Source organism: Molossus molossus, unplaced genomic scaffold (genome assembly GCF_014108415.1).
Source record: "Molossus molossus isolate mMolMol1 unplaced genomic scaffold, mMolMol1.p scaffold_m16_p_10, whole genome shotgun sequence".
Classification (NCBI taxonomy): Eukaryota; Metazoa; Chordata; class Mammalia; order Chiroptera; family Molossidae; genus Molossus; species Molossus molossus.
This window is the reverse complement of record NW_023425345.1, coordinates 15,275,784-15,299,985: the sequence shown is the minus strand read 5'-3', so window position 1 is coordinate 15,299,985 and position 24,202 is coordinate 15,275,784. Positions and strand designations below refer to the sequence as shown.

General features: G+C 42.0%; 1 protein-coding gene across 5 annotated transcripts in view; it reads left to right on the top strand.

Moving 5' to 3' along the window:
* Positions 1 to 24,202, top strand: part of NR1H4 (nuclear receptor subfamily 1 group H member 4) — a 56,571-nt gene that overhangs the window by 6,702 nt on the left and 25,667 nt on the right. For 3 of the 5 annotated variants that reach the window (XM_036252029.1, XM_036252028.1, XM_036252026.1), the window contains exon 2: positions 12,075 to 12,440. In XM_036252029.1, coding sequence (XP_036107922.1) covers positions 12,075 to 12,440 — 366 coding nt within the window. Of the gene's footprint in view, positions 1 to 4,486; positions 4,618 to 12,074; positions 12,441 to 24,202 lie in introns of those variants that run through there. The other 2 variants (XM_036252025.1, XM_036252024.1) reach the window with 1 other exon arrangement.

The window sequence follows — 24,202 nt, the reverse complement described above, 5'->3', positions numbered from 1 at the left end:
TGGTGGGGGACATGCAGGAGGCAGCCAATTGATGTTCTCTCTCATCGATGTTTCTTTCTCTCACTCCCTCTCCCTTCCTCTCTCTCTCAAATCAGTAAAGAAAATAAAAATAAAATGTGACTAGTGTAACTGAGGAATTGATTTGTATGTATTTAATTTAAATTAAAGTTAATTTAAGTAGCCATATATAATTAGTGGGTACTCTTTCAGACTGCAGAGGAAAAAATGTATTTTTAGAAAAAAAATAACATAAGGTAGTTGTTTATCACAGAGAGAAGCAAAGAGATTTAATCCGTTTTATTATGAGACCATCTTGTGTGGATTCACTCAGTAATGAGGGTTTCTTAGTTATCCTGCTCATATATTAATTATTTTAATTAGTTTTTGTTACAGATGTTTCTCCTTTCCCCCCCGTTGACACCCTCCTCCCCATTCCCCCACCCCTTCCCAAGCTTTGTTGTCTCTGTCCATTGGTTATGCATACATGCATATAAGTTCTGTGGTTTATCTCTTCCTCCCAAAACTCCCCTCTTCTGGGGTTTGTCAGTCTGTACCCTACCTCTATGTCTCTGGGTCAGTTTTGTTCATCAGTTTGTTTCGTTCATCATATTCCACAAATAAGTGAGATCATGTGGTATATGTCTTTCTCTGATTGGCATATTTCATTAGCATAATGCTCTCCAGGTCCCTCCATGTCATCTCAAAGGATAGAGACATTTTTTTCTTACAGCTGCATAGTACTCCATTGTGTATATGTACCACCGCTTTTTTATCCACTCATCTACTGATGGACACTTGGGTTGTTTCCAGATCTTAGCTATTGTAAATAGTGCTGCTATGAACATAGGGGTACATATATTCTTTCTGATTGGTGTTTCAAGCTTCTTAGGGTATATTCCTAGAAGTGGGATCACTGGGTCAAATGGCAGTTCAACTTTTAACGTTTTGAGGTAACACTATAGTGTTTTCTACAGTGGCTGCACCAGTCTGCATTCCCATCAGCAGTGTACTAGAGTCCCCTTTTCTCCACACTTGGCAAGGGCCAGCACTTGTTGTTCGATGATTTGTTGATGGCGGCCATTCTGACAGGTGTGAAGTGATACCTCATAGTTATTTTAATTTGCATCTTTCTGATGATTATTGACATTGAGCATTTTTTCATATGTCTCTTGGCCATTTGTATGTCCTTTTTGGAGAGGTATCTATTTAGGTCCTCTGCCCATTTTTTGATTGGGTTCTTTGTCTTCCTGTTGTTGAATTGTATGAGTTCTCTGTATATTTTGGAAATTAACCCCTTATCTGATGCATCATTGGCAATTATGGTCTCCCATATGGTGGGTTCCCTTTCCATTTTGAGTTTCTTTTGTTGTGCAGAAGCTTTTTAGTTTGATATAGTCCCATATGTTCATTTTTTTCTTTGTTTCTCTTGCCTTAGGTGTGGTTGCAGTGAAAATTCTGCTGGTATGATGTGTGAAATTTTGTTGCCTACATTTTCTTCTAGAATGTTTATGGATTCATAAGTTACATTTAAGTCTTTTATCCATTTTTAGTTTATTCTTATGTATGGTGTAAGTTGGTGGTCTAGCTTAATTTTTTTGCAAGTAGCTGTTCAATTTTTCCAACACCATTTATTGAAGAAGCTGTCTTGACTCCACTGCATGCTCTTGCCATCTTTGTCAAATATTAATTGGGCTTACTGTCTTGGGTCAGTTCTGGGTTCTCTGTTCTGTTCCATTGATCTATCTGTCTGTTCTTCTGCCAGTGTGAGACTGTTTTGATTACAGTGGCTTTGTAGTATAAGCTGATATCTGGTAATGTGATCCCTCCTACTTTGTTCTTTTTTAAAAAAGATTGCTGTGGCTGTGGCTATTCGGAGTCTTTTTTGGTTCCACATAAACTTTTGGAGTGTTTATTCTAGTTCTGTGAAATATGTCATTGGTATTTTGATGGGGATTGTATGGAATCTATAGATTGCTTTGGGTAGTATGGACATTTTAATGATGTTAATTATTCCAATCCATGAACAAGGTATGTGCTTCCACTTTTTTTTATATCTTCTTCTATTTCTTTTTTCAATGACCTGTAGTTTAATGTGAACAGGTCCTTTACTTCTTTGGTTAAGTTTATTCCTAGGTATCTTAATTTTTTTGCTGTGATGATAAATGGGATTTCTTTTTTAGTTTCTCTTTCTGTGAGTTCATCATTCGTGTATAAGAATGCCGTTGATTTCTTGACATTAATTTTGTATCCTGCTACTTTGCCAAATTCATTTATTAACTCTTGTAGATTTTTGATGGAGTCTTTGGGGTTTTCTTTCTTTTTTTTTTTTTTTTCAATAGAAGTTTTTGAGGGTAACAGACATATCCATTTGTTTGACTAGTGAAAAACTCAGCACAGGATTTTTGAAATAGAAACTTCAGAGGTAGCTTGTCCTGGCTCACATCCTTTGGGTAGCTCTTCCACATAAGGCCTTCTCAAGGCAAGGGTAGCTCTTGGGTTGTGAGGAGAGGAGAATGAGGTAGGAAGTAAACCGAGAATGGAGAACAGTTTTGCAAATGGCAACCATTGATTGAGCAATCCAAACCGGATATACCCACAGCCCGTCACTCCTTTCTTCTTTCTCAGCAATGAGGGCACATGTGCTTTAGTTGTTCGGCCATGGGGTCTTGAGTCGGAAGATCTTGGTTAATGTTTAGGTTTATCCCTTAATAACTGGGTGACTTTCGACAGATCACTGAACTTCACTGAGTTGCCTTTCTGAGTCTGTGTAATAGGGTAGAAGAGAGTTGGTATCATACCTTCGACAAAGGGTGCAAGTAAGGACCAGATGAGATAATGCATGTGAAAACACTCTAGCCCGGCTGGTGTGGCTCAGCTGGTTGGGTGCTATCCTGTGCATGGAAAGGTTGCTGGTTAGATTTCCCGTCAGGGCACATGCCGGGTTGCTGGCTTGATCCCTGGTAGGGGGTGTGCAGGAGGCAGCCCACCGGCGTCATGCTCTCACATTGATGTTTCTCTCTCTCTCCCTCTCCCTTCTTCTCTCTCTAAAAATCAATAAAATTAGAAAAATAAACAAAAGTACAACAATGTTCAAAAAAAGAAAAAGAAAAAAACACTCGAAGTTTGTACAGGCTGTAGAGACATCTTAGCAACGATCATTACATTTATAGAGATCACGTTTGCCTTTTAAAATTGCTCTCATATTTATTACATCATTTTATGTCACAACAGATCTGCGAGGGATGCAGGGCAGGAATGATCTACGAAGTTGATGTATACAGATGCGGCCCACAGAGCTGAGAGACTGGCCCAAGGGTACAGAGTGCCTCCGCTCGCATTATGCCTGAGCTCACCCCTGGCCCCACTGAGTCCTGTTCGAAAGCCCTCTCTTCCAAAAAAATAACACAGTTACAAGCTTTTAATCACCAGTTCTCCTGCAGAAATTATTTCTACTCAGTATGCAAGCCACCCTAAAACATGCGTCCAAAGCTGAATAATCAATGACATCAATATGATGATGATGGATAGCCACCCATTGCGCCGAGCATTTTATAAATTTCATTTTATTTCATCCTCATAATAATTCTATGAGGTTGTGTGATTATCAGGAAATTGAGGCAGGAAATGGTTCAGGAATTTGTCCATGGTACACACAGCTAGTGGCTGCCAAGGGAGCCTGAAGGTCTTTGTTTGCTAAAGCTGCTGCCAGGAAGGGCCACTGACTGGGCAGCTTAAACGACAGATGTATTGTGTCACTGTCCTAGAGGCAAGAAGTCCGTAATCAAGGTGCTGGCAGGGTTGGGTCCTTCTGAAGGCTGTGAGGGAAGGATCTATGTTCCTGACCACGGAGAGCCTTGGAGAACATTGGCTTGTGGGTGACTGTTTTTACCCTTGTCTTCTTCACAACGTCTTCCCTCTATCTGTGTCTGTCTCTCTGTCCAAATTTCCATTTAGTATAAGGACACTAGTTCTATGGGATTAGAAACCAATCTGATGACCTCATTTTAACTTGATTACCTCTATAAACACCCTGTTTCTAAATAATGTCCCTGGCTGGGGTACTGGGGTTAGAACTTCAACATATTAATTTGGTGGGAGGGAGCACAGTTCCACCCTAACACCAGATATAAACCCAGATCAATTGGCCTCATGCTGTTAAACTTTATGCTTTAACATTTTCTGATGTTACAAAACTATACCATTCTGTAGCCTTTTGAAAGGAACACAGTTGACGACGTAGCACGTGGCGCTTGACCCGCCCGATCCACATTTAGAGTAACTGAACAGAATTCCACCCTCTAAAAGTTCTTAAAGTAGAAAGTACTCCCCAAAATGTTTATCCAAGAGACTGGTTTCCCGCTTACTAGGCAATTTGGCATAGAGGACTTTTCTCATAAACATTTACAAATATTCTGCTCAGTAATGAAGTTAATCAGTAAGCCACACAACCTCTGGCCTCTGTCACTTCTTACCTAGTCTCATTTTCAGTCGCTGGGAAGAAGGTAAGAATGGTAATGCAGTTTCAGGAGTTAGAAAACCCAGTTCCAATTAGTCCTTGCCACAGCTGCACGTCACCAGGATTTGTCATGGAAATGATGAGCGTGAAGCCTGCCAAAGGTAGGACACTGTTCACAGGGGCTCTTGGTCCAGCTTCTGCAACCGGACAGAGGAAATGTGGGGGCTTTTGTTTGAGATGACAGTAGCAGATCTCTGTCAAAGATGACTCAGTCGGAACCAGAAGGCTGGAGTGAGAAGTTGGGGTGGAGTGATTTTTATAGGGCTCTAGGTAGGTGAGTATTTCATTGAGATCAAGTACGTGTTCCCTAAAATTCTTCATTGGATATTATGTAAAATCAGCACCATTGTTTCAAGTGAAACACTAGGCAGTTCTAACACTGATGCCTGTGGACACTGGAAATAACATTGTAAATAATATTATTTGTAAATGCAGTGGATCATGAAAGCTATATTGTGGCTTGTGATCAGCATTAAAAACTAGACTAGAACAAAACAGAACAGAACAGAACAGAATGGAATAGAAATGTCAGCATGCACCTCAAGGAGTAAAGATGGGTGTTGCTTCATAGAAATTTTGTTTCAATTACTTACCTATATGTATAAGTATGTACAGGAGTCAAGACATAAGATACATTTCAAACTGTGGGTTGCAGCGAGAAAAGGAGTTGGAGAAACACTTATTTCTGAACTAGTTACACAGCACATTTCTCCTGAGGGTTCAGCTTTAGGCCTCAACTATTTGTTTTCTCTGAAAAAAACGTGAATTGTGATGAAAACATAGATGAGAATGAAGACAGTGTATTTTGCCTGTGTTACTAGTTTTCTCCAAGAAGAGTCTTGCCTTTTAAATTTCCAGCTAAAAGAGAAACTCTAATCATTTTTACAACAATTACAGTTTGGAATATTTTGCGACCCCTGACTTGGTAGCGTATTAGCTTGTTTCAGTGTGGTGTTTAAAAGGGACTGACACTGTATTTAAAATGGAAGTTAGTAAAAGGCTGGGGAAACAAATTTTCTATTACTATGTAACAATTATGAAACATTTAAACTGTATCAGGCTTTGTTGAAGGTGCCAGGAATAATACAAGGTAATAATATAGTTAATGTAGTATAATTCTCCAGAGTTCACAGAGCAAGCACAACAGTGACTATGTATCGAACATGAATGCTGTCAGGCACTATGCTGTTTACATCCTTGGTCTTAGTTTGTCTTCATACAGCCTGTCACCTACGTCCTGTATTACTCCAACGTTACAGGGGAAGGAACAGAAGGTTAAAGATGCTCAATGTCTTTCCCCAGCTCACACATCTAGCAAATTGTGGGTGAGCTGAATCCAGAGTTGTCCATGGAGTAGGACCCTCGTTATCAGTGTGTCATTCTCCCTGAAGTTTAGCATGGAAGATAAGCCTGTGACGAACAAAACGGATCGGAACCAGCTGTAGCAGAGGTGTGTGCAGAGGGTAGGAGAGGCCAGCTCTACCTAGGGGCGCTCGGGCAGACCTCAAGGAGAGGCGCCAGCATCACAAACGCCCGGCACCGGGAACAGCAAACAAGTCCGCGCACGAAGCCGTAGCATACAGTTAAGAAGCCACGAATTAGGAAATAAATCAGGCAGAGAAGGCAACTTTCCCATTCATGAAACATTTTAACAAACATCCATGATATATTTATTCAGGTCGGCATTACGCCAGCAATGAAAAACGTTAAAACCTGGCCCTCTGTCGGGCCCAGGAGTGGTGGGATCTCAGGCAAGGGCAGTTGTTACTGAACCTGCCTCTCCCGTTCGGGTACACAGTGGTTCTGACCACAGGCTGCTGAGAGCTGCACTAATATGCTGTCATTGGCCTCCTGCAGGTACTTAATTTAAAAATTTAATTATTTAAAATTAAATGAAAAATTCATTTCTTCATTAGCGCCAGCCCTGTCTCGAGTGCTCGGTGTTCCATACGGCCGGCGCCTAGAGGCTGGTGGGTGTGGACACTTCTCAGGGTTCCCCTCGAAGGAGCTCCTCTAGGGAAACTGCCACGTGCTACCGTCTCTCTGCCCAGAAGAATTTTGCTGTCCTTTGCAGGGGGTCTGAGACCCCCTTGACTCCATTCAACTGCTCCCCTGGAAAAACTCTTCCCTCAACTCTCATACCCTCATTTATGTAGAATTTCCTGTAATAAGAAATCCAAATTTTCCAACTCCTTGATAGACTGATTCCAAAAAATCACTCACAAATTCGAAATTATATATCTGTGTGTATATATCTTATATATCTTAACATTATATTAAAGTGTTTCCCTTTAAATTATATTAAAGTAGAAATAAATTTACCTTTTCAGGAAGCACTCTCTAAAGTTGACTTACTACCTCTGCCTCCTCCACATCTTACGCTTTATCAGAAAATTTGTCTTTGGTTACTTGGTTTTATTCCCCAGTCTTTGACATTCCCCCTCACCACACACACACACACACACACACACACACACACACCACACATGAAAGGCTGGGCCTTTTCTGTCTGTTGTCTGTCTGTTGTCTGTCTTATTGTTTATCCTCAGAGCCTAGCACCACGTCAGGCAAAGAGTAAGTGTTCAATATACATATATATGTGTAAAAGTGTCCTAGTTTATGTCATCAAAACAGACCGATAGGTGTTAAGAATTACTAATTAACTATCAATTAACTGTCATTAGAGTCAGGATTTTGCTAGATTATTTAAGAAACAAACATGTGCCCAGCCAATGTGGCTCAGTGGTTGAGTATCAACCCATGCACCTGGCCGGTGTGGCTCAATGGTTGAGCATTGACCCATGCACCAAGAGGTCGCCGGTTCAATTCCTGGTCAGGGCACATGCCCAGGTTGTGGGCCAAATCCCCGGGGGGGCATGCAGGAGGCAGCCAATCGCTGTTCTCTCTCATTGATGTTCCTATCTCTCTCTCCCTCTCTCAATAAAGAAAAAAAAAAAAGAAACATGTCTTTTAATGGTACTCAACTTATCAAAAATTTTTTGACTATATTTTATACTCAGAACTACGTTATGAGATTGCAAGCCTGGGTGTTAATAGCCCCCGTTTACAAAAGAAATGGACAAAATTGCTAGGCAGTAGTTCAAGGTCTCACAGTCAGTTCACAGTAGGAGTACCCCATTTTGAAAAAAGTTGGCCATGGTGGTTTTTCTTATTGTAAGTTGCCTATATATTTATTGTCTATTCTGGAGAGATCTGGTGGGGACACCGGGAAATACTAGTAGCAGATGTGCTTTGGGAATAGAGGCACTGTTCGCTAATGTTGTTCTGACCATGTCTGGTTGTTTCCGTGTAATAGAACTGATGTCTTTGTGGAAGCTTCCCATTTTAATTGAGATGCTTCCAGAGATTGCTATGATGTTGTTACCATGACCTGGCTTGTGCTGGAACTCCACCGTGTCTCTTGATTATTAAGATTTGCTTTGTTGAAATAACGCTCAGAGATCTTGGAACTGGCATTTGTCTACAGAACCCAGATTCTGTCCTTAATTGATTGTTTGACCTCAGGCAAGCTGTTTAACCTTCCTGGGAGTGTAGGCGGAGAGAAACTGGGGCTTGGGGGAAGGGGTGCAGAGTTGATTAGAGGTAAAATGGTTTGGAGGACAACATCTAGAAATAAGCGCCAGTGAAATTGTTTTGAATGCTCAGTTCTTTTTGATTCTATTCACTCCAGAAATTTTAGTCACACTTAATTATTAAATAGATCAGGATTTTATATCTATCTTTTCTTTTTTCTCTTGTATTTCATAGTTTTATATTCTTCCATTTTGTGGTCAGCAGACAACTGTTTCTGTCTGTCAGATATTCTGACTCAATGCTGGTTTTATATGATGAAGTGGAGCATGAATTAGAGGAGATTGATATTTGCACACATATTGTATACTTTGTACTCTGTCAATCATTTCCTGGGTCAATGCAGAAAGCATTCTTTTCAACAACATTAAATATGCATATACTCCACTTTGCCATTGTCTAAAGGCCCTGAGTTCTAATGCCCATAGGCCATTCGTCATACACTTATAGATATTTTAGATATAAAGAAGAACTGTAAGATTATCCAGCATGGAGTTGTCTTTACAGATAAGCAAAGGTTGGCCCAGGCAGGGAAGGTAAGTACCATAGAACTAGATTCAGAGCCAGGAGTCCCAGGGACTTAGAGTCAGGAAAAACTTCCAAGAGAAACCACATTAAAGGGGAATTTGCAGGTGAGTGGATACTGGTGAGCGGAAGCTCTCAGAGAGGAGGGGGTGCCGGCAGCCCGAGCTGGAGGTTCCCTACTAGCAGGAGCATTGGAGGGACTAAAGAACTCAAGTTCGAGAGAGGACGGGAGGCTTTCAATCATGCCCTAAGCCTCACACATCTGAAATTATCGTGGAGAGATACAGTTCTGCACTGGGCTTTGAAGTCGGACTCCCAAAGTTCAAAGCTCAGCTACTTAGGTAGGTAGGAGTCAAGTTGCCTAAATTCTCCATGTCACAAGCTACTAGTTTGTAAGTTGGGTAATATTGTTACTTCCTCGTGGGATTTAGGAGAAGGAAGTGAGGATATACAAGTGCCTGGCACGAGGAAGAGCCCTGTGATACACTTTCTAACAGTAATAGTAATAATCATGGTATTATCAACCGTCTTTGGAGCATCGTAAAGAACACTCTACAGGCATAGCCAGATGCATAGACCCACAATCCCTAACTGACCATTCCAAATCCTAAACACTCTAAAATCTAAGCATTTTTTTCAAGGAGTGGCATCTACTTTTTCAGTGGCAGAACCTGACCTGAGTGAATGTGAAGGTATTTATGGCCTTGATTTATTCCTCTTAGTGTGAATATTCATACATTGCATTGTGGGAAATATTGCTGTTCGATTCTGGGTTCTGCCCCAGGCCATGCTGGGAGAAATAGCACTGTATTCTGTTCTAAGGTCCAAACAACGCTGAATTTGAAAACACAGGTGACTCAAAAGGTTTCAGATGAGGAATTGTGGATCTGCATGATCTCAATCTCCAGCAACCCTTGAATAGATATTTTCATCCCAAGCCTTCTGCTGTAAACATTGAGATTATCAGTAGTTTAAATAATTTGCACAAAGCCTCATTGTACACAGAGGTGGAGTTTGAATTTTAGTCGAGGGTTGTCTGACTATGCTTTGAAGAATCACACACATTTGTACACTCTCCTATACCTTATTCACGTCTATGAAAATTTTTAGTGTTTTGTATAATTTAAATGCTGCTGTTTTCTAAAGAGCCATAATTTATGTTTCTAGAAAATAGAGCCTTTTTACAACCTGATCATTTTCTATTGCCTAGAGGTTTTGTAGCTAAGGGCTCATTTCATGATGGCAGGAATAATTAGTATTACCATTTTGCTGGCAGCTATAATTTATCTGACATTTTGTGTGTGCACGTGTTAGCCGAGTGCTTCCATTTTGCATGCATGATCTCATTTAATCCTTACGTCAGCCGAATGAGGTAGGTATTATACCCTGTCTTATAAAGAGAAAATCGAGACTTAAAGATGTTAAGTAAACTGTCAACATGCACAGATAATAAGTAATAAGATAGAGCTAGGATTTGAACCCAGGTAGACTAATTTCAGATACTGCATTCTTTTTTAAAAAGCTTCTCCTTTAAAAAAAATTTATTAAAGTAACATATAAATGGCAAAATTACAAATGGTAAAAAGAGTGTGCAATCTCCCACCCCAGAAAACAATGCAACACTCTCATTTCTCAGTCACCATCATCCAGTTCCTTTTTCTTTTTTTTTTTTTTTTTTATAATTCTTTATTAATTTTTTTTAGAGAGAGGAAGGGAGAGAGAGATAGAAATATCGATGAGAGAGGACATCGATTCGCCACCTCCTGTATGCTTCCCACTGGGGATGTGGCTCACAACCTGGACATGTGCCCTGACCAGGAATCAAACCAGGGACCTATTGGTGCATGGGTCGACACTCAACCACTGAGCTACACCGGCTGGGCATCCAGTTCCTTTTGTACTGTGCAAAAATATTGCCACACACACAGTGTTTTTTTGTTTTGTTTTTTATCCTCACCCGAGGATATTTTTCCATTTTTTGTACAGATAGAGTGGGAGGGAGAGAGAGAGAGAAACATCGACGTGAAGGGACACATCAAGTGGCTGCCACCTGCACGACCAACCAGGGCCGGGGACAAACTGCAACCGAAGTACGTGCCCTTAGCGGGAACCGAACCCGGGTCTCTCCGGACCGCAGGCCGACGCTCTAACCGCTGAGCCAAACTGGCCAGGGCCACAGTGTTTTTAATATCATATAAATACACACAGTATTCTATTGCCTAACTTTTTCAAAAAGCACCACATTGTAGAAACCTTTCCATATCAGCACATATAGATCAGCACATATGGTTTCACAGCTACATAGTATTTCAGTGTATGGGCATAATATAATGTATTTAACTAGACTCCTGTTGCTGGATATTTAAATCATTTTCAATTTGTGGTTCTTACAAATGTTGCTGTAGATGACCACTTTACATGTTTTCTTTTTTTTTATTCAGATGCAAGCATATCTATCTATCTATCTATCTATCTATCTATCTATCTATTTTTATTCTCACCTGAGGACATTTTTCCATTCTTTGTTCAGATAGAGTGGGGGGGGAGAGAGGAAGAGAGAGAGAAAGAGAGAGAAAGAGAGAGAGAGAGAGAGAGAGAGAGAGAGAGAGAGAGAGACATTGACGTGAAAGAGACACATGGAGTGGTTGCCACCCGTATGACCAACCAAGGCCAGGGACAAACTGCAACTGAAGCACGCGCCCCTAGCGGGAATTGAACAAAGGTCTCTCTGGACCACAGTCTGACGCTCTAAACGCTGAGCCAAACTGGCCAGGGCTGCAAGCATATCTTTAAAATGAAGTTTCTAGCAGTGGATTGTTGGGTTAAGAGTATTTGAGTTTTAAATGCTGAAAGATTTTGACAAATTTCCCTCCAAGAATTTTGCTTTCTTATGAGTGTGTGTTGCCAAATGGTTTAAACCTTTATATATTTAAGGGTGAACACTGGGATATTTTTTATTGTAGCTTCAATTTAAATTTAATTATTGGCAAATACGAGCACATTTTTGTATCTTTATAACACTCTTGTGTTTTTATTTCTAAAAACTGACTATTCATGTCCTTTATCATTTGTCCATGGAATGGTAAATGTTTTGCATGTTGAATAATGCTTTTCTTTTTTCAACGTTCCTGTTTTGTTTTTGTTGTTTTTTTCCCACATGGAGTGTTTTCTTATTGGTTTGCAAGAGCTCTTTACATATTAATGATATGACTATTTGGTCAGTCCTTCATGTTGTAGATATTTTTCTGAGCTTGTAATTTAGTTCTTTAATTCTCTATGTAGGCTTTTTTAAAAATGTAAAAATAGTTTTTACTGTTCATATAGATAAATATTTCAGTCTTTTCTCAGAGCCCCCACTTTTAAACATACTGTATGCTAAATTGCCTCTTTAATTTATAGAATGACAATGTTAATTTCAGTTTTTATTATCGCTTTTGCTCAGGTGTACTAACAGAGCCAACAGCAGGTCCTCTGGGGCAGAATCTAGAAGTGGAAACATACTCACAATACAACAACATTCAGTTTCCTCAAGTTCAACCACAGATTTCCTCTTCATCCTACTATTCCAGCCTGGGTTTCTACCCCCAGCAGCCCGAAGAGTGGTACTCGCCTGGCACGTATGAACTCAAGCCGATGCCAGCTGAAACTCTCTACCCGGGAGAGACCGAGGTAGCAGAGATTCCTGTAACCAAGAAGGCCCGCCTGGGCGCATCAGTGGGGAGAATAAAAGGAGATGAGCTGTGTGTCGTCTGCGGCGACAGAGCGTCAGGGTACCATTATAACGCGCTGACCTGTGAGGGGTGCAAAGGTAAGAAGCCTTTGGTTGGCATTGAGGTTTTACTATACTGGTTGTTGAAACCCCTCAAACTGGATTCTTCCCTTTTCCCAGATAACTTCCCATTTTCTCCTACCTCTTCCTATCTCCTCACCTTTGTTGGGATACCCCAGATCTGTGGGAAAGGCTGTTAGAATATTTAGCTTAGGCATCAGTCACCTTTTTTCTATTCACAACCTTACACATAGTGAAGGATTTTAGGATTGTGGCTTTCGTTTGTTTTTGTTGTATTTTTAAAAAGAGACTTGAACTTAATCTCTTTTAAAATTAAGAAAGAAGGAAGTAGTGATAGCTTATTTCAAGAGATATCATGTGGGAGGAACTATCTGTGAGATGCTGTTTCTAAATGAAATTGCAATCCATTTAGAATGAATAAAATATAACACATGAAAGATAAAAATGACTCAATGTAAAGTCCTATGTGATTACTCTTCCGACAAGGACACAGGTAGTAAGTTCCCAAAATTTCAGAGAAAAGGACAGAGTGGACTAGTAGGTTAGGCCATTTAGCTTTGCATTTCTTCATTTGACAAATATTTGTGGAATGCCTACGACGCGTAGACACTCTGTTAGCTTCAGTGACATTGAAAGCTGAATAAGAACTGCCCTTGAGCAGAATCTATTGAATGGTGTGCCAAATTCAGGTTCCCAGATGCCAGTGATTGCCATAAAAACAAACAGTCACATATAAATGGCTCAAGGACACGTCAAACCTTTGAAAGTTCAAATAATCAGATTGTGTAAAAAATCCCCCAAAAACGACATTAGTCACCTCTTAAAAACTTGATGTGATGTCATTAGATTTTTAAAACACAAAGTAGTGTTTATGCCGCACATTTAAAAATTAAAACAGATCTATAAAGATCATTGAAAAGATCTCATTTATGGTCTTCAACATATCCCTGCTCTCTTTGTGGAAAGTCAAGTTTGAATAGGGGAAAAGAGAACTCGTAAATGCTTTGAAGGCTTAGATATGTCTTCAGGTTTATTAGGCCCCATCGCACTCAACACAGTGCCTGGTACATAGGAAGTATGGAATAAATGTTATTTGAATGACGTATGAAAATCCATGACCATCGCATATAAAACTCTACTTCGTAAAACTATATTCAAACTCTTTTATACTACTTAATTCTTTTGTATCTCCAAAGGATAAGAGTAAATATTATCCTTCAACCTCCATATTTGGTGGCTTTTTTTTTCTTGAGCAGGCAGAGTATTAGAGATGGAAATCTGCTTTTGAGACAGTTAAAAGAAAGAGAGTTGAGAGTTGCTAAGAGAGTAGATCTTACATGTTCTCACCACAAAAAAGAAATGGCAGTGATGTGACTTGATGGCGGTGTTGGCCAAGGCTGTGGGGGTAACCGTTTTGCCATGTGTAAGGGCATCAAATCGACGTGTTGTACCCCTTAAACTTGCGCACATTGCATGTCAATTATATCTCCATAAAGCTGGAAAAAAAGAAACAAAAAATTCTGAAATCAAAGAGAGAGAGAGAGAGAGAGAGTTGAAGTAAAGTGGAGGAATAGCTCAATGGTTAGAAAAAAATAAAATAGTTTCAAAATGACCGGCCTGAAAATTGGATTAAAAATTCTACACGTGGGTTTGAGAAATCAACTACTGACCTCTAAAAAGCAAAAGAGCTTCGCCGCGGCCCTAGTCAGAAAGCGGCTGGATCTGCTACTCGGGAGGGCGCAGTGAGGGCCAAAAGATGAAGCGCATAAAATGACATATTTGGGGCATAATCCAAGAAGTAATTTTCATTTTTTAAGAAAAGAAACATTCTTTAAAAAAAAATTTCCACCTGAGGATATGTTTTTATTGATTTTTAGAGTGACGTAAAGGGGGAGGGGGAGAGAAACGTGGATGTGAGAGAGAAACATCGATGGGTTGCTTCCTGCCCAGGCCCGGGAATCGAGGCCACAACCTTTTTGGTGTACGGCTCAGCCACCCGGCCACTTTCTTCATGTGAACCATGTTTCTCACGTTGATTTAAATTGCTCTTATTAACTTCCTTAGGCTATTTTTTTTAATACAAAAAGATTTTAAACAACAAAAGAATAAAAACAAATGCACAGCCCTGGCCAGTTTGGCTCAGCGGTTGAGCGTCGGCCTGCGGACCGGAGAGTCCTGGGTTTGGTTCCTGCTAGGGGCACGTACCACAAAAAACAAAACAAAACAAAAAACCCCACAAATGCACAAAATTAAATACAAACAAAACTATAAAATCAATGAAATAATAGACAGTTCATATTACGTGGTTTTGTTGCTCAAGATGTTACTGAGGCAGAGGTGGTTCTGAGTCTGGTTGGCCCACGAATGCCACAGGTCATACGAGGCCTCGGTCCCCTGCTGCTTTTCTCTGTTCAAACAACTGCTTCATCCAAACCTTGATTCATCCAGGGCTTTGTTTGGCCAGCCCTGAGCTGAGGACATCCAGGCCTACGAAGTTTACCTTTGCCACTTTTTCATAGCTCTTGACAAATAAATCGTGCCTCTTACTGCTAGTGAGATCATGGACGCAAACAAACATGAGGACATTTAGTTTGAAAGGCAGTATCAGATGGTCCTAGAAATGATCCAGGGAATGTCGTTATTAATTTTTAAAGACATCTAAAGTAAAAGGATACAAATAAATGCAATGTGTGCAAAGGACTGAGAAAAAAAATCTGGTACATAGCCCAAACTCAATAAATGCCTATCATTATTGTCGTTATGGTCTTAGACTCCATTAACATTGAGTCCAGTGACAATGTGACTATTTTCTGCTTATCTTGATACATGTTGATGACCCACCCATTATCAGTTGTGTGGCAAGACTTATTCTGTTTGATACTGACTCATTCCAAAGGCCTGTCCACCCTGTCTGTGTAGACCAGTGCTACTCAAAGCGTGTTCCCTGTCCAGAAGGGTCAGTTCAGTACCACTTGGGAAGTTGTGGGATATGTAAATTTGTGGGCCCCGCCCCAGACTTACTGAAACAGAATTTATGAGAATGGGGCCCAAGAATCTGGGATTTAACAAGCCCTCCTGGCTAAAGCTTGGGAACTACTGAAGGAAATCATACCTAACAGACACCTGCGCTGACTCACCTGGCCCAGCAACGTGGCTGTGCGTTGTGATTGTGACATTCTCAAAGGTGACGCGGTGCTCTCCAGTTGTCCACAGTGAAGTGCAGTGGGTGAAAATGCTGGCCGGGAACACTCAGCCTGACCAAGGCATGTTTGCTGCTCGGAGAGAAATAGAAAAGAACATGCATAGTTTACTCTGAATATCTGATTCAAAAGAAAAATCCCATTATAAATGTGAACCTACAAATTTCAATGCCAATGACATGCCGATGCTATAAACATTTTCTCAGGTCCTTGCAGCAACCAGGGAAAGTAGGGATTGCTGTACCCATTTTAAAGGTGAAGAATAAGCATATCATTTCAAAAAGAAGCTGCGATTTGGAGGCCAGTGCTGATAGCTGTGCGATGTATTTATTATACTTCAGGAGTCAACTTGTTAAGTCTCACACCTTGTCCCCCTTTGATAGATGAAGAAAGTGGATACAAGAGGTTAATGAACTTACTCAAGGCTTCCCAGCTGATAAGGGGTGGAGCTTCTAATCTACAGCTTATACATCTAACTCCAGGGCCTCTATTATTAACCACTGGGTTAGGCTACCTTTTATTGCTTGCCCACTAAATGATCATTCTACTCTTTGAGCTATTTGTTTAAGACTAATATTGACTAGTTCAGCGGACTAAGGAGGAAAATCGAGAGCTCATTTAGGTGTTAAGGGATTGGTATTGCCCAAGCCAAGGACATAAGCCCCTAAAGTCACCTGGGCCAGCTCGCCTCCTTACAGGTGAAGGCTGGAGTGAAACCTGGTCCTCCTGGGAAGAATTCGGGGATGTGACAGGGTGACTGGAGTGTGACCTGTGTGCCGAGGACAACCCTAAGAAACCCTGACTCTAAAGGCAGGCAGGGGCGGAGACTCTCATAAAGGATATAGAATAGAAGTCAGAGGTAGGAGGTCGCCAGGGAAGGGCAGGGTCACAGGAGATGGAAAAGTGGCCAAAAGAGAACCAAGGCTCGGGGGAGTTCGGGAAGGAAAAGTTGGATCTGGAAGTAAATACAGTTTTAAGAGCAGAGAAAGGAGGCGGGGCTTTTTCATTGACACCCCCCCCCCCCCACACACACACAGTGGCATCAAAAGGACCAGAGTATAAGGGAGGACATGAGATGGAGCCAGACAGAGCCATGGTCTAAGCCAGGGGTTGGCAATCTTTTTCTGTAGAGACAGATAGTAAATGCTTTAGGCTTTGCACCGTAGCACTCTCTGTTGCAATTATGCAACTCTGCAAATGCAGCCATGCAAAGGAGGGATGGCTGTGGCTTCAGTTAGCTGACAAAAAATGGGCAGGAAAGAAACACACACACACACACACACACAGAGAGAGAGAGAGAGAGAGAGAGAGAGAGAGAGAGAGAGAGAACAGGCAATGGGCTGAATTTGGCCCCTGGACCTAGCAGTAGTTTGCTGACCCTGTTTGAGACCAGTGATTCTCAAGGGCCAGTGTCAGAATGAACTAGAAGCTGTACAGTAAGAGACAGCAGAGCGCCGAGGGCCCGTGTGCAATTGCATAATTGGATTTCAAGCGCTAGTGGAAACTTTATTTTATTTAACTCAGGATTATTCTACTCACCACGCCCATCAAACAAACAAACAAAATCATTTTTCTGGGGTTTTATCTGAGTTCCAGGATTAATAGCCCTGTGGCGAGAATGGGCGCTGGTGGGGGTGGGCGGAGCTCTGGTTCTCGGTGCTGTTAACACACAGTCTGGCTCTGCTGGGGTTGTTCTAGCTGTTCTTTAGTGCCCGGTGAGAAAGGTCTCCGAGGCTCCACCCTGGGGCCCTGGGCACACCCCTCCGTCCTGGCTGGCCTCCTGCTTCCCCGGAGGGAGCTCAGTGTTGGGTCCCTGCCCCAGCCCGGTGGGGCACTGGAATGCCTGCTGCCAGAGAACCCCTGCAGCCCCTGCCCTGCTCCTGTGCCGTGCTGGGTGCAGGGGACCCCGCTGACCTCCCAGAGGCCCCCCAGGAAAGGACACAAGAATCCCTCTGCCCTAGGATTCCCGAACGACGTGGAGTTCCTGTAATCTTTCATCGCACCCACCCCAGCACTCAGTGTGGGGCTGGGGCGTGGGAGGGATAGGGCGCAGGACCTCCTCAGGTCCTGAGCACGTCCCAGCTCTTTTCCTCTCCTCTTTGCCTCTCCCAACTTGGGGACGTTTAGTGTCTGGGACCTTGCAGCTCAGGCTTTGGTGACTGACAGCCAGCAGTGGGCTCCTTTGTGCTTTGTGCATGTTCTCTTGAGAAAACAAATGAAAATTGCCCTCGCCTAGTGCATGGGAGGAGGCGCTCAGAACAGGGCTCAGAGCGGGGAGAACCAGCGCCCCAGGGCAGGCCGCCTACCAGCTGAGCCCGCGGCCCTCCCACCCACACCCCTCGGATATATACCTGCCCTACAGATGCGAAACGAACGTCACTCCACGGCTTCCCACCAAAGGGAGTGCGGACCTTGGAGTTTGGCAGGCATGCACTGATCCAGGCTCTGTGCTTTTTGACCGGGTAAGCAAGGGACTTAAGGTGTCAGTCATTGTTTAGTGAAATAAGCCAGAAACCCAAATTTCAAGCAGAAGGGAATGAATGCAGGAGAAGCTGGAAGGGCGGAGGAGCAGGTTCTATGCTGAGAGGCTGCTCAGAGCCACCCTGCAGGGGCCTGCCAGGGCGGTTCAAGAAGCTGGGGTATCAGGAAGCTGCCTTCACCACAGTGACTGGCTCCAGAGCCATGGCTCGCCTGCTAAGTGTGTGCAGACACACGACGAATGCCCTGAGTCTTGCCTCTCCACACCTTCGACGTGAGCCACGGGAGGCCAGGTGCTGACACAGCGAAACGCCGGCTCCTGCCTGCCCGCAGAGACAGGAGCTGCAAAGCACAGCGCCTGCTTCACTGCCACTTTGCCAGTGTCTTTCCACGGGCATCTGTTTGGCAGAAGGTCAATCACATCCACGTGTTAGGTGCACGGATGTCTGGGGGAGATGGGTCCAACTCTACTGCCTTTCAGTGGAAGACTCACCCCAGAAGAGAAGGCGATACCGTGGAGACCCAGCTTGCCAATCCTTAGTTTGCAAACTATTGAACTTCTCTGAGCCTCTAATCTGCAAAGCAGAGATCGTATCTATTTCACAGGGTCATTTTGAGGATTAAGTTAGACTTTTTTTTTTTAATCCTTACTCGAGGACATTTTTGCATTTATCTTCAGATAGAGCAGGAGGGAGAGAGGGAGAAAGAGAGAGATCGAAACATCAACGAGAGAGAATATCAAATGGCCCCCTCCTGCATGCCCCCCACTGGGTGTCGGGCCCATAACCTGGGCATGTGCTCCGACCGGGAATTGAACTGGCGACCTCTTGGTGCATGGGTCGATGCTTAGCCAGTGAGCTACACCGGCCGGGCTGCTTCTCCCAACAATAAAAGCATTGACCTTCACCTCCATCATCTTTGAGGTGATCCAGCACCACCCTTCCCGTGAGAGTTTGAAAACAGAAGCCCTGTGTTGAGCTCATCTTTACTTAGAGGTAGAAAGCTTTAGCTTTTGTCTCAACAAGTGAATGTAAAAACATGGCTACCCTTTTGGGATGGCAAAGAAGAGCAAAAAAGCAATAGAACAAAAAGAAAGCACTCATCAGTCACTCAATAAGTTATTCTTTCACATTGCCATTCCTAAAACTATTGAAAAATATATATTTATGGACTCAAATTGGGGCAGGTAATGACTCTCCATTATGGGCTGAGCAATTCCCACCATAGACTCTTTATTTCATTTTCTCTTTATAGTGGCTTCATGAGGTAGTATTATCATCTCCTCCTTTGCAGATAAAGCTGCCAACACCGAGATGCTTGCCCAGGTCTCACAGCTTGAGAGAGTGGAGTAGGTTGGTATTGAATCCGCAGGGCTCCTGGACCACACCTTTTCCCTCCCATCCTGCCTTTCATCCTGCTGTCAAGAACTTTCCAAAGATAGTCGCCACTAAAGCGTATGCAAGGATTATGAGCATTTTAAAAGTTGGTTTTGTGTTTTGGAAAAAACAAACACACATTAACAAAAATAAATGAATGAATGAATGAATAAATAAATAAGTAAAGCCCAAATTATGGTGAATCCAAATCCATTGGCTGTTGGATAGAATGGTCTGTTGTTCTCCACCAATACTTTTTCCAAAAGTAGTCACAACTATAAATCAGTGAACAACATTCACTTGTGTACAAAATAAAACATCCTCTTAATAAGTAAGGTTGTCAGCCCCTCCCACATATAGAAATATCAGTCACCAGTCACAGCTCTTAAAAAGGAAAAAACAGTGTTAAATATAGTAATGCTTATTTATATTTATATATTCTATAGACAGGACCTTGTTTGTTCATTATCACACATTTTAATAAAATATGAGGAAAGGCAGGATGTTTTTAAAACTTTGAGTATGCATTTAAGTAAACAGAAAGAAATATTTTGTGTTTTACTTTATTATTCTATAAATAAATAAATTGCTTTGGGGAACTAAAATAGTATACCTTTATTCATTAGATGAAATCTGCCTACCTTTGATAGGCAGAGGAGGTGGAAAAATGTACATTCTGTTAAGTCAATCTTATGCTGACTTTTATTTTGCTCAGCTTTTAGATGCGTTGTATCTGTAACCATTCTGGAAAATTTTAGGATACGTATTGTCAAATATTATAAAACACCTTTTTATTACAAAATGTCAGGTCAGTGTAAAGGAGAGTGTAGGTTCTGGGGTTTATTGAAAAAGAAAAACGAGCTTATGTCAGTCAACTTATCAATAGGATATCTTTCCATGTCTTAGACTTTGACCTCGCACTTTCTATTAATAGGTGAAGGCAAAAGGAGAGACAGACTCAGAGCTGCCTTCTGGGCAAACTCCCACAAAGGCAGTTCCTAAATGACTCTAGGAAGAAGAGCGATGTCATTCATTGAATAGCCTCTGAAATTCCCTGCTCACTTCTCTGAAGATGCTGTTTCTGTTTGAGCAGCCTGCTTTTAGTAAGCAGGATGGAGGACAAAATGTGCTGTTGGGTCCGGCCAGTGTGGCTCAGTGGTTGAGCATTGACCCATGCACCAAGAGGTCACCGGTTTGATTCCTGGTCAGGGCACATGCCCAGGTTATGGGCCAAGTCTCCAGTGGGGGACACGCAGAAGGCAGCCAATCGATGTTCTCTCTCATTGATATTTCTATCTTTCTCTCCCTCTCCCTTCCTCTCTCTCTCTAATATCAATAAAGAAAAAAAAATTTTTTAAAAAGGAAAAGATGTGCTGTTAGATAAAATGTTCTGGTCCTTGTCCTCTGGGCAAGGGGACTACCCATTGCTCCTGGGCACTGGCCTCCCCCTCTGGCTTATATTCATTACTTGAGTCTGCATGCAAACACTACTGCTATCCATGCTTTAGCACAGGAGTTGGCTGACTTTCTGTAAAGGGCCCGAATTTTAGGCTTTGTGGGTATTAAGGTCTCTGTCTCAGCTATTTGACTCTACATTATAGTGCAAAAGCAGACATCAGGTAAATGAATGAATTTGTCTGTGATCTAATATACATTATTTATGGATACTGAAATTTGAATGTCATATAATTTTTAAATATCACAAAATATTCTTAAAAAATGTTTTCAATCATTAAAAATGTAAAAACATTCCTAGGTTGTGGGCTATACAAAATAGATAGGGGTGGGCATGAATTTGCCCTGCATAATTAACCAGCTCCTGGCTTAGCAAGTTCTCCCCGTGAATGCTTGGGGCTGTCTGAATCTCCTTGTATCTGAATTGAGACCTTCCCCCCATTGCTCCTACTCCCGCATAAGGTGGGCCATGTTTCTTCATAAATTTACCGTTTTCTATCTTTTAGAGATTCAGCAACATTTTTTATATATTGATGAAGCTATATTCTAACTCTTTTCTAAACTATGCTGTTTTTTATTTTTATTTATTTATTTTTTTATCCTCACCTGAGGACATTCTTCCATTTTTTGTTCAGATAGAGTGGGAGGGAGAGAGAGGAAGAGAGAGACAGAGAGAGAAACATCGACGTGAAAGGGACACATCAAGTGGCTGCCACCCGCACGACCAACCAGGGCCGGGGACAAACTGTAATCAAGGTACGTGCCCTTAGCGGGAACCGAACCCAGGTCTCTCCGGAACGCAGGCTGACGCTCTAACCGCTGAGCCAAACCGGCCAGAGCTAAACTATGCTGTTTTAATGAACTTTCTCTCATTTCATGGTATATATATATTTTTTTTGTTTTCCCCCCATGGTACATTTGACAGAAGGAACTGTAGAAGTTTGATGAATGCCCTTTGACTACTAAGTTGTTTATAGATTTGTCTACTTATGAATGATGTCAGGCAACTTCCAAAAATAATTCAAAGTTAATTCTTTTAAAACTATTTAATAAAAAATGAATAGAAATTTAGTTGGCAAAAGTAAATGTTGGAAAAGTCTGGTAGAGCTTTTTGTGGCTCTCTAAGACATAAAAAAATAAAAAAAGTTAAAGTCAATGACTAGCAGTGTTATTGCTGGGGATCATTCCGTGTCCCCGTCTGTTGCCAGTGGAAGTGAGGTTCTTGTGATGTCATTAGAAAAGGAGTTTTCTGAGATTTCCACAGGAAAATGAGTGATATCTATTTGCATGGGATTAGACCCTTGAGTGTTCAATGTCCCATTTCCCTTCGTCCCACCAAGAACAAAGTCCCACTTTGCTTTCAGCAGAGCTAGGATTAAAGCCATTGCCCAGTGTCTATTCCATGTTGGAGCACAGCCCCATCCAGCATCAGGCTGGCTTAGTTTGTGTTCTCTGTTGCAGTACATCTGTCCATTGCATGTAGATTCCATATGGTTGTGGGCCATGAGGCCTCTAGGGCCACATGGCTAGGGAGGGAACATAGGTGAATGCAAGAAAGCAGGAACAAAATTAGAGGAACAAGAGAGCCACAAGAGAGTGAGTGAGTTCCTTTGTCTGGGGGGTTATGTATTCCTAAATTTTTACAGGCTTGCAGTGGCCCCACCCCTCTAGCCAATGATCTTTGTTCCCAGATTAGACTGACAGGTACCTTCCTTACTGCACATGCGTCCATCTCCCCTTTGTTGGACCTCTTCCCCCAGTGATTTGCAGGGACCAGACTAGTGGTTCCTTGGGTAGTGCTGAGTTGCAGCTTCCTGGTAAAGCAATCCGAATGACCATGTTTATAATGTATGGCCTCCCTTTTTCTTCTTTCCTAGTATTAATAACTAGCTAATTACAATGATATCAGCAGGAGCAAAACAGTCAACAACAATTTTCATCATTTGCATCTCAAAAATGTGAGGGTTTTTTCTTTTAGAAACAATAGTCTGAAAAAGCTGTTACCTGATGATCAGGAGTCTATTATCAAGTTCTAAAAAATTCAGAAAGAAGTTCAAGGAGAAGAGCTGAGGTCCTAAAGATTCCGAAAGTATGTGTTGGAGACCAAAGCTTACTTTTTCATATCGGCAGCCCTATCTGTAGTTTGTAGCTTCCTAACAGTGAGATACAGGTGGGAAAAGCAGCTGGGTGCGGGAGGAAGAGCAGGATGTCTCTGAAGAAGTTTTGGAGATAGGGAAGAAACTGTGGGGCACTTAATATGCTGTGTGGGATTGGGGGAGATTCATGACTAAAGACAATTTTTAAGAATGTAAGCTCCTTACTAGAAAGACAGCTTAATATAATGGTTAAGAGCACAGTTTGAAACCTAGCCTATTGGGGTTCAGATCTGAGCTCTACCAGTTACTATCTGTAGGGTCTTGAGCAAATTATTTCATCTATGTGTAACTCAAACTCCTTATCTGTAAGAGGGTAATAATAATAAACTCTACATCATAGGATTGTTATGAATATTAAATGAATCAGCATCTGCAATGTGTTTAGAACAGTGCCTGATACAAAATAAATCCTATGGCCCGGCTGGTGTGGCTCAGTGGTTGAGTGTCGACCCATGCACCAAGAAGTTGCTGGCTCAATTCCCTGTCAGGGCACATGCCCAGGTTGTGAGCCAAATCCCCAGTTGGGGGCATGCAGGAGGCGGCGAATCGCTCTCTCTCATTGATGTTTCTATCTCTCTTCCTCTCTCTTAAAAATCAATGAAGAGCCCTGGCCGGTTTGGCTCAGCGGTTAGAGCGTCCACCTGCGGTCCGGAGAGACCCTGGTTCGGTTTCCGATAAGCTCATGTACCTCGGTTGCAGTTTGTCCCCGGCCCTGGTTGGTTGTGTGGGTGGCAGCCACTCGATGTGTCCCTTTCACATCGATGTTTCCCTCTCTCTCTCTTCCTCTCTCTCCCTCCCACTCTGTCTGTACAAAAAATGGAAAAATGTCCTCGGATGAGGATTAAAAAAAAAAAAAATCAATGAAGAAAAAAAAAAAAAAACCAGAAGAAAAAATCCCACAAAAAATAAGATAAGACCTATGTAAATGGGTGGGGGAGAACTTTTTATCCTCTGGTGGGCTGAGACAGATCTAAAGGCTAATTCTATTTGGGCCATATTCGATGTAAAGATCACTAGTTGCTTGGCTTTGTGTTTGTTGCTATTTTCAAAATATGGAGACCCTTACATTTTAAACAACCATAGTTTCAAAGAAATGGGTAGCCTACTGTCAGTTA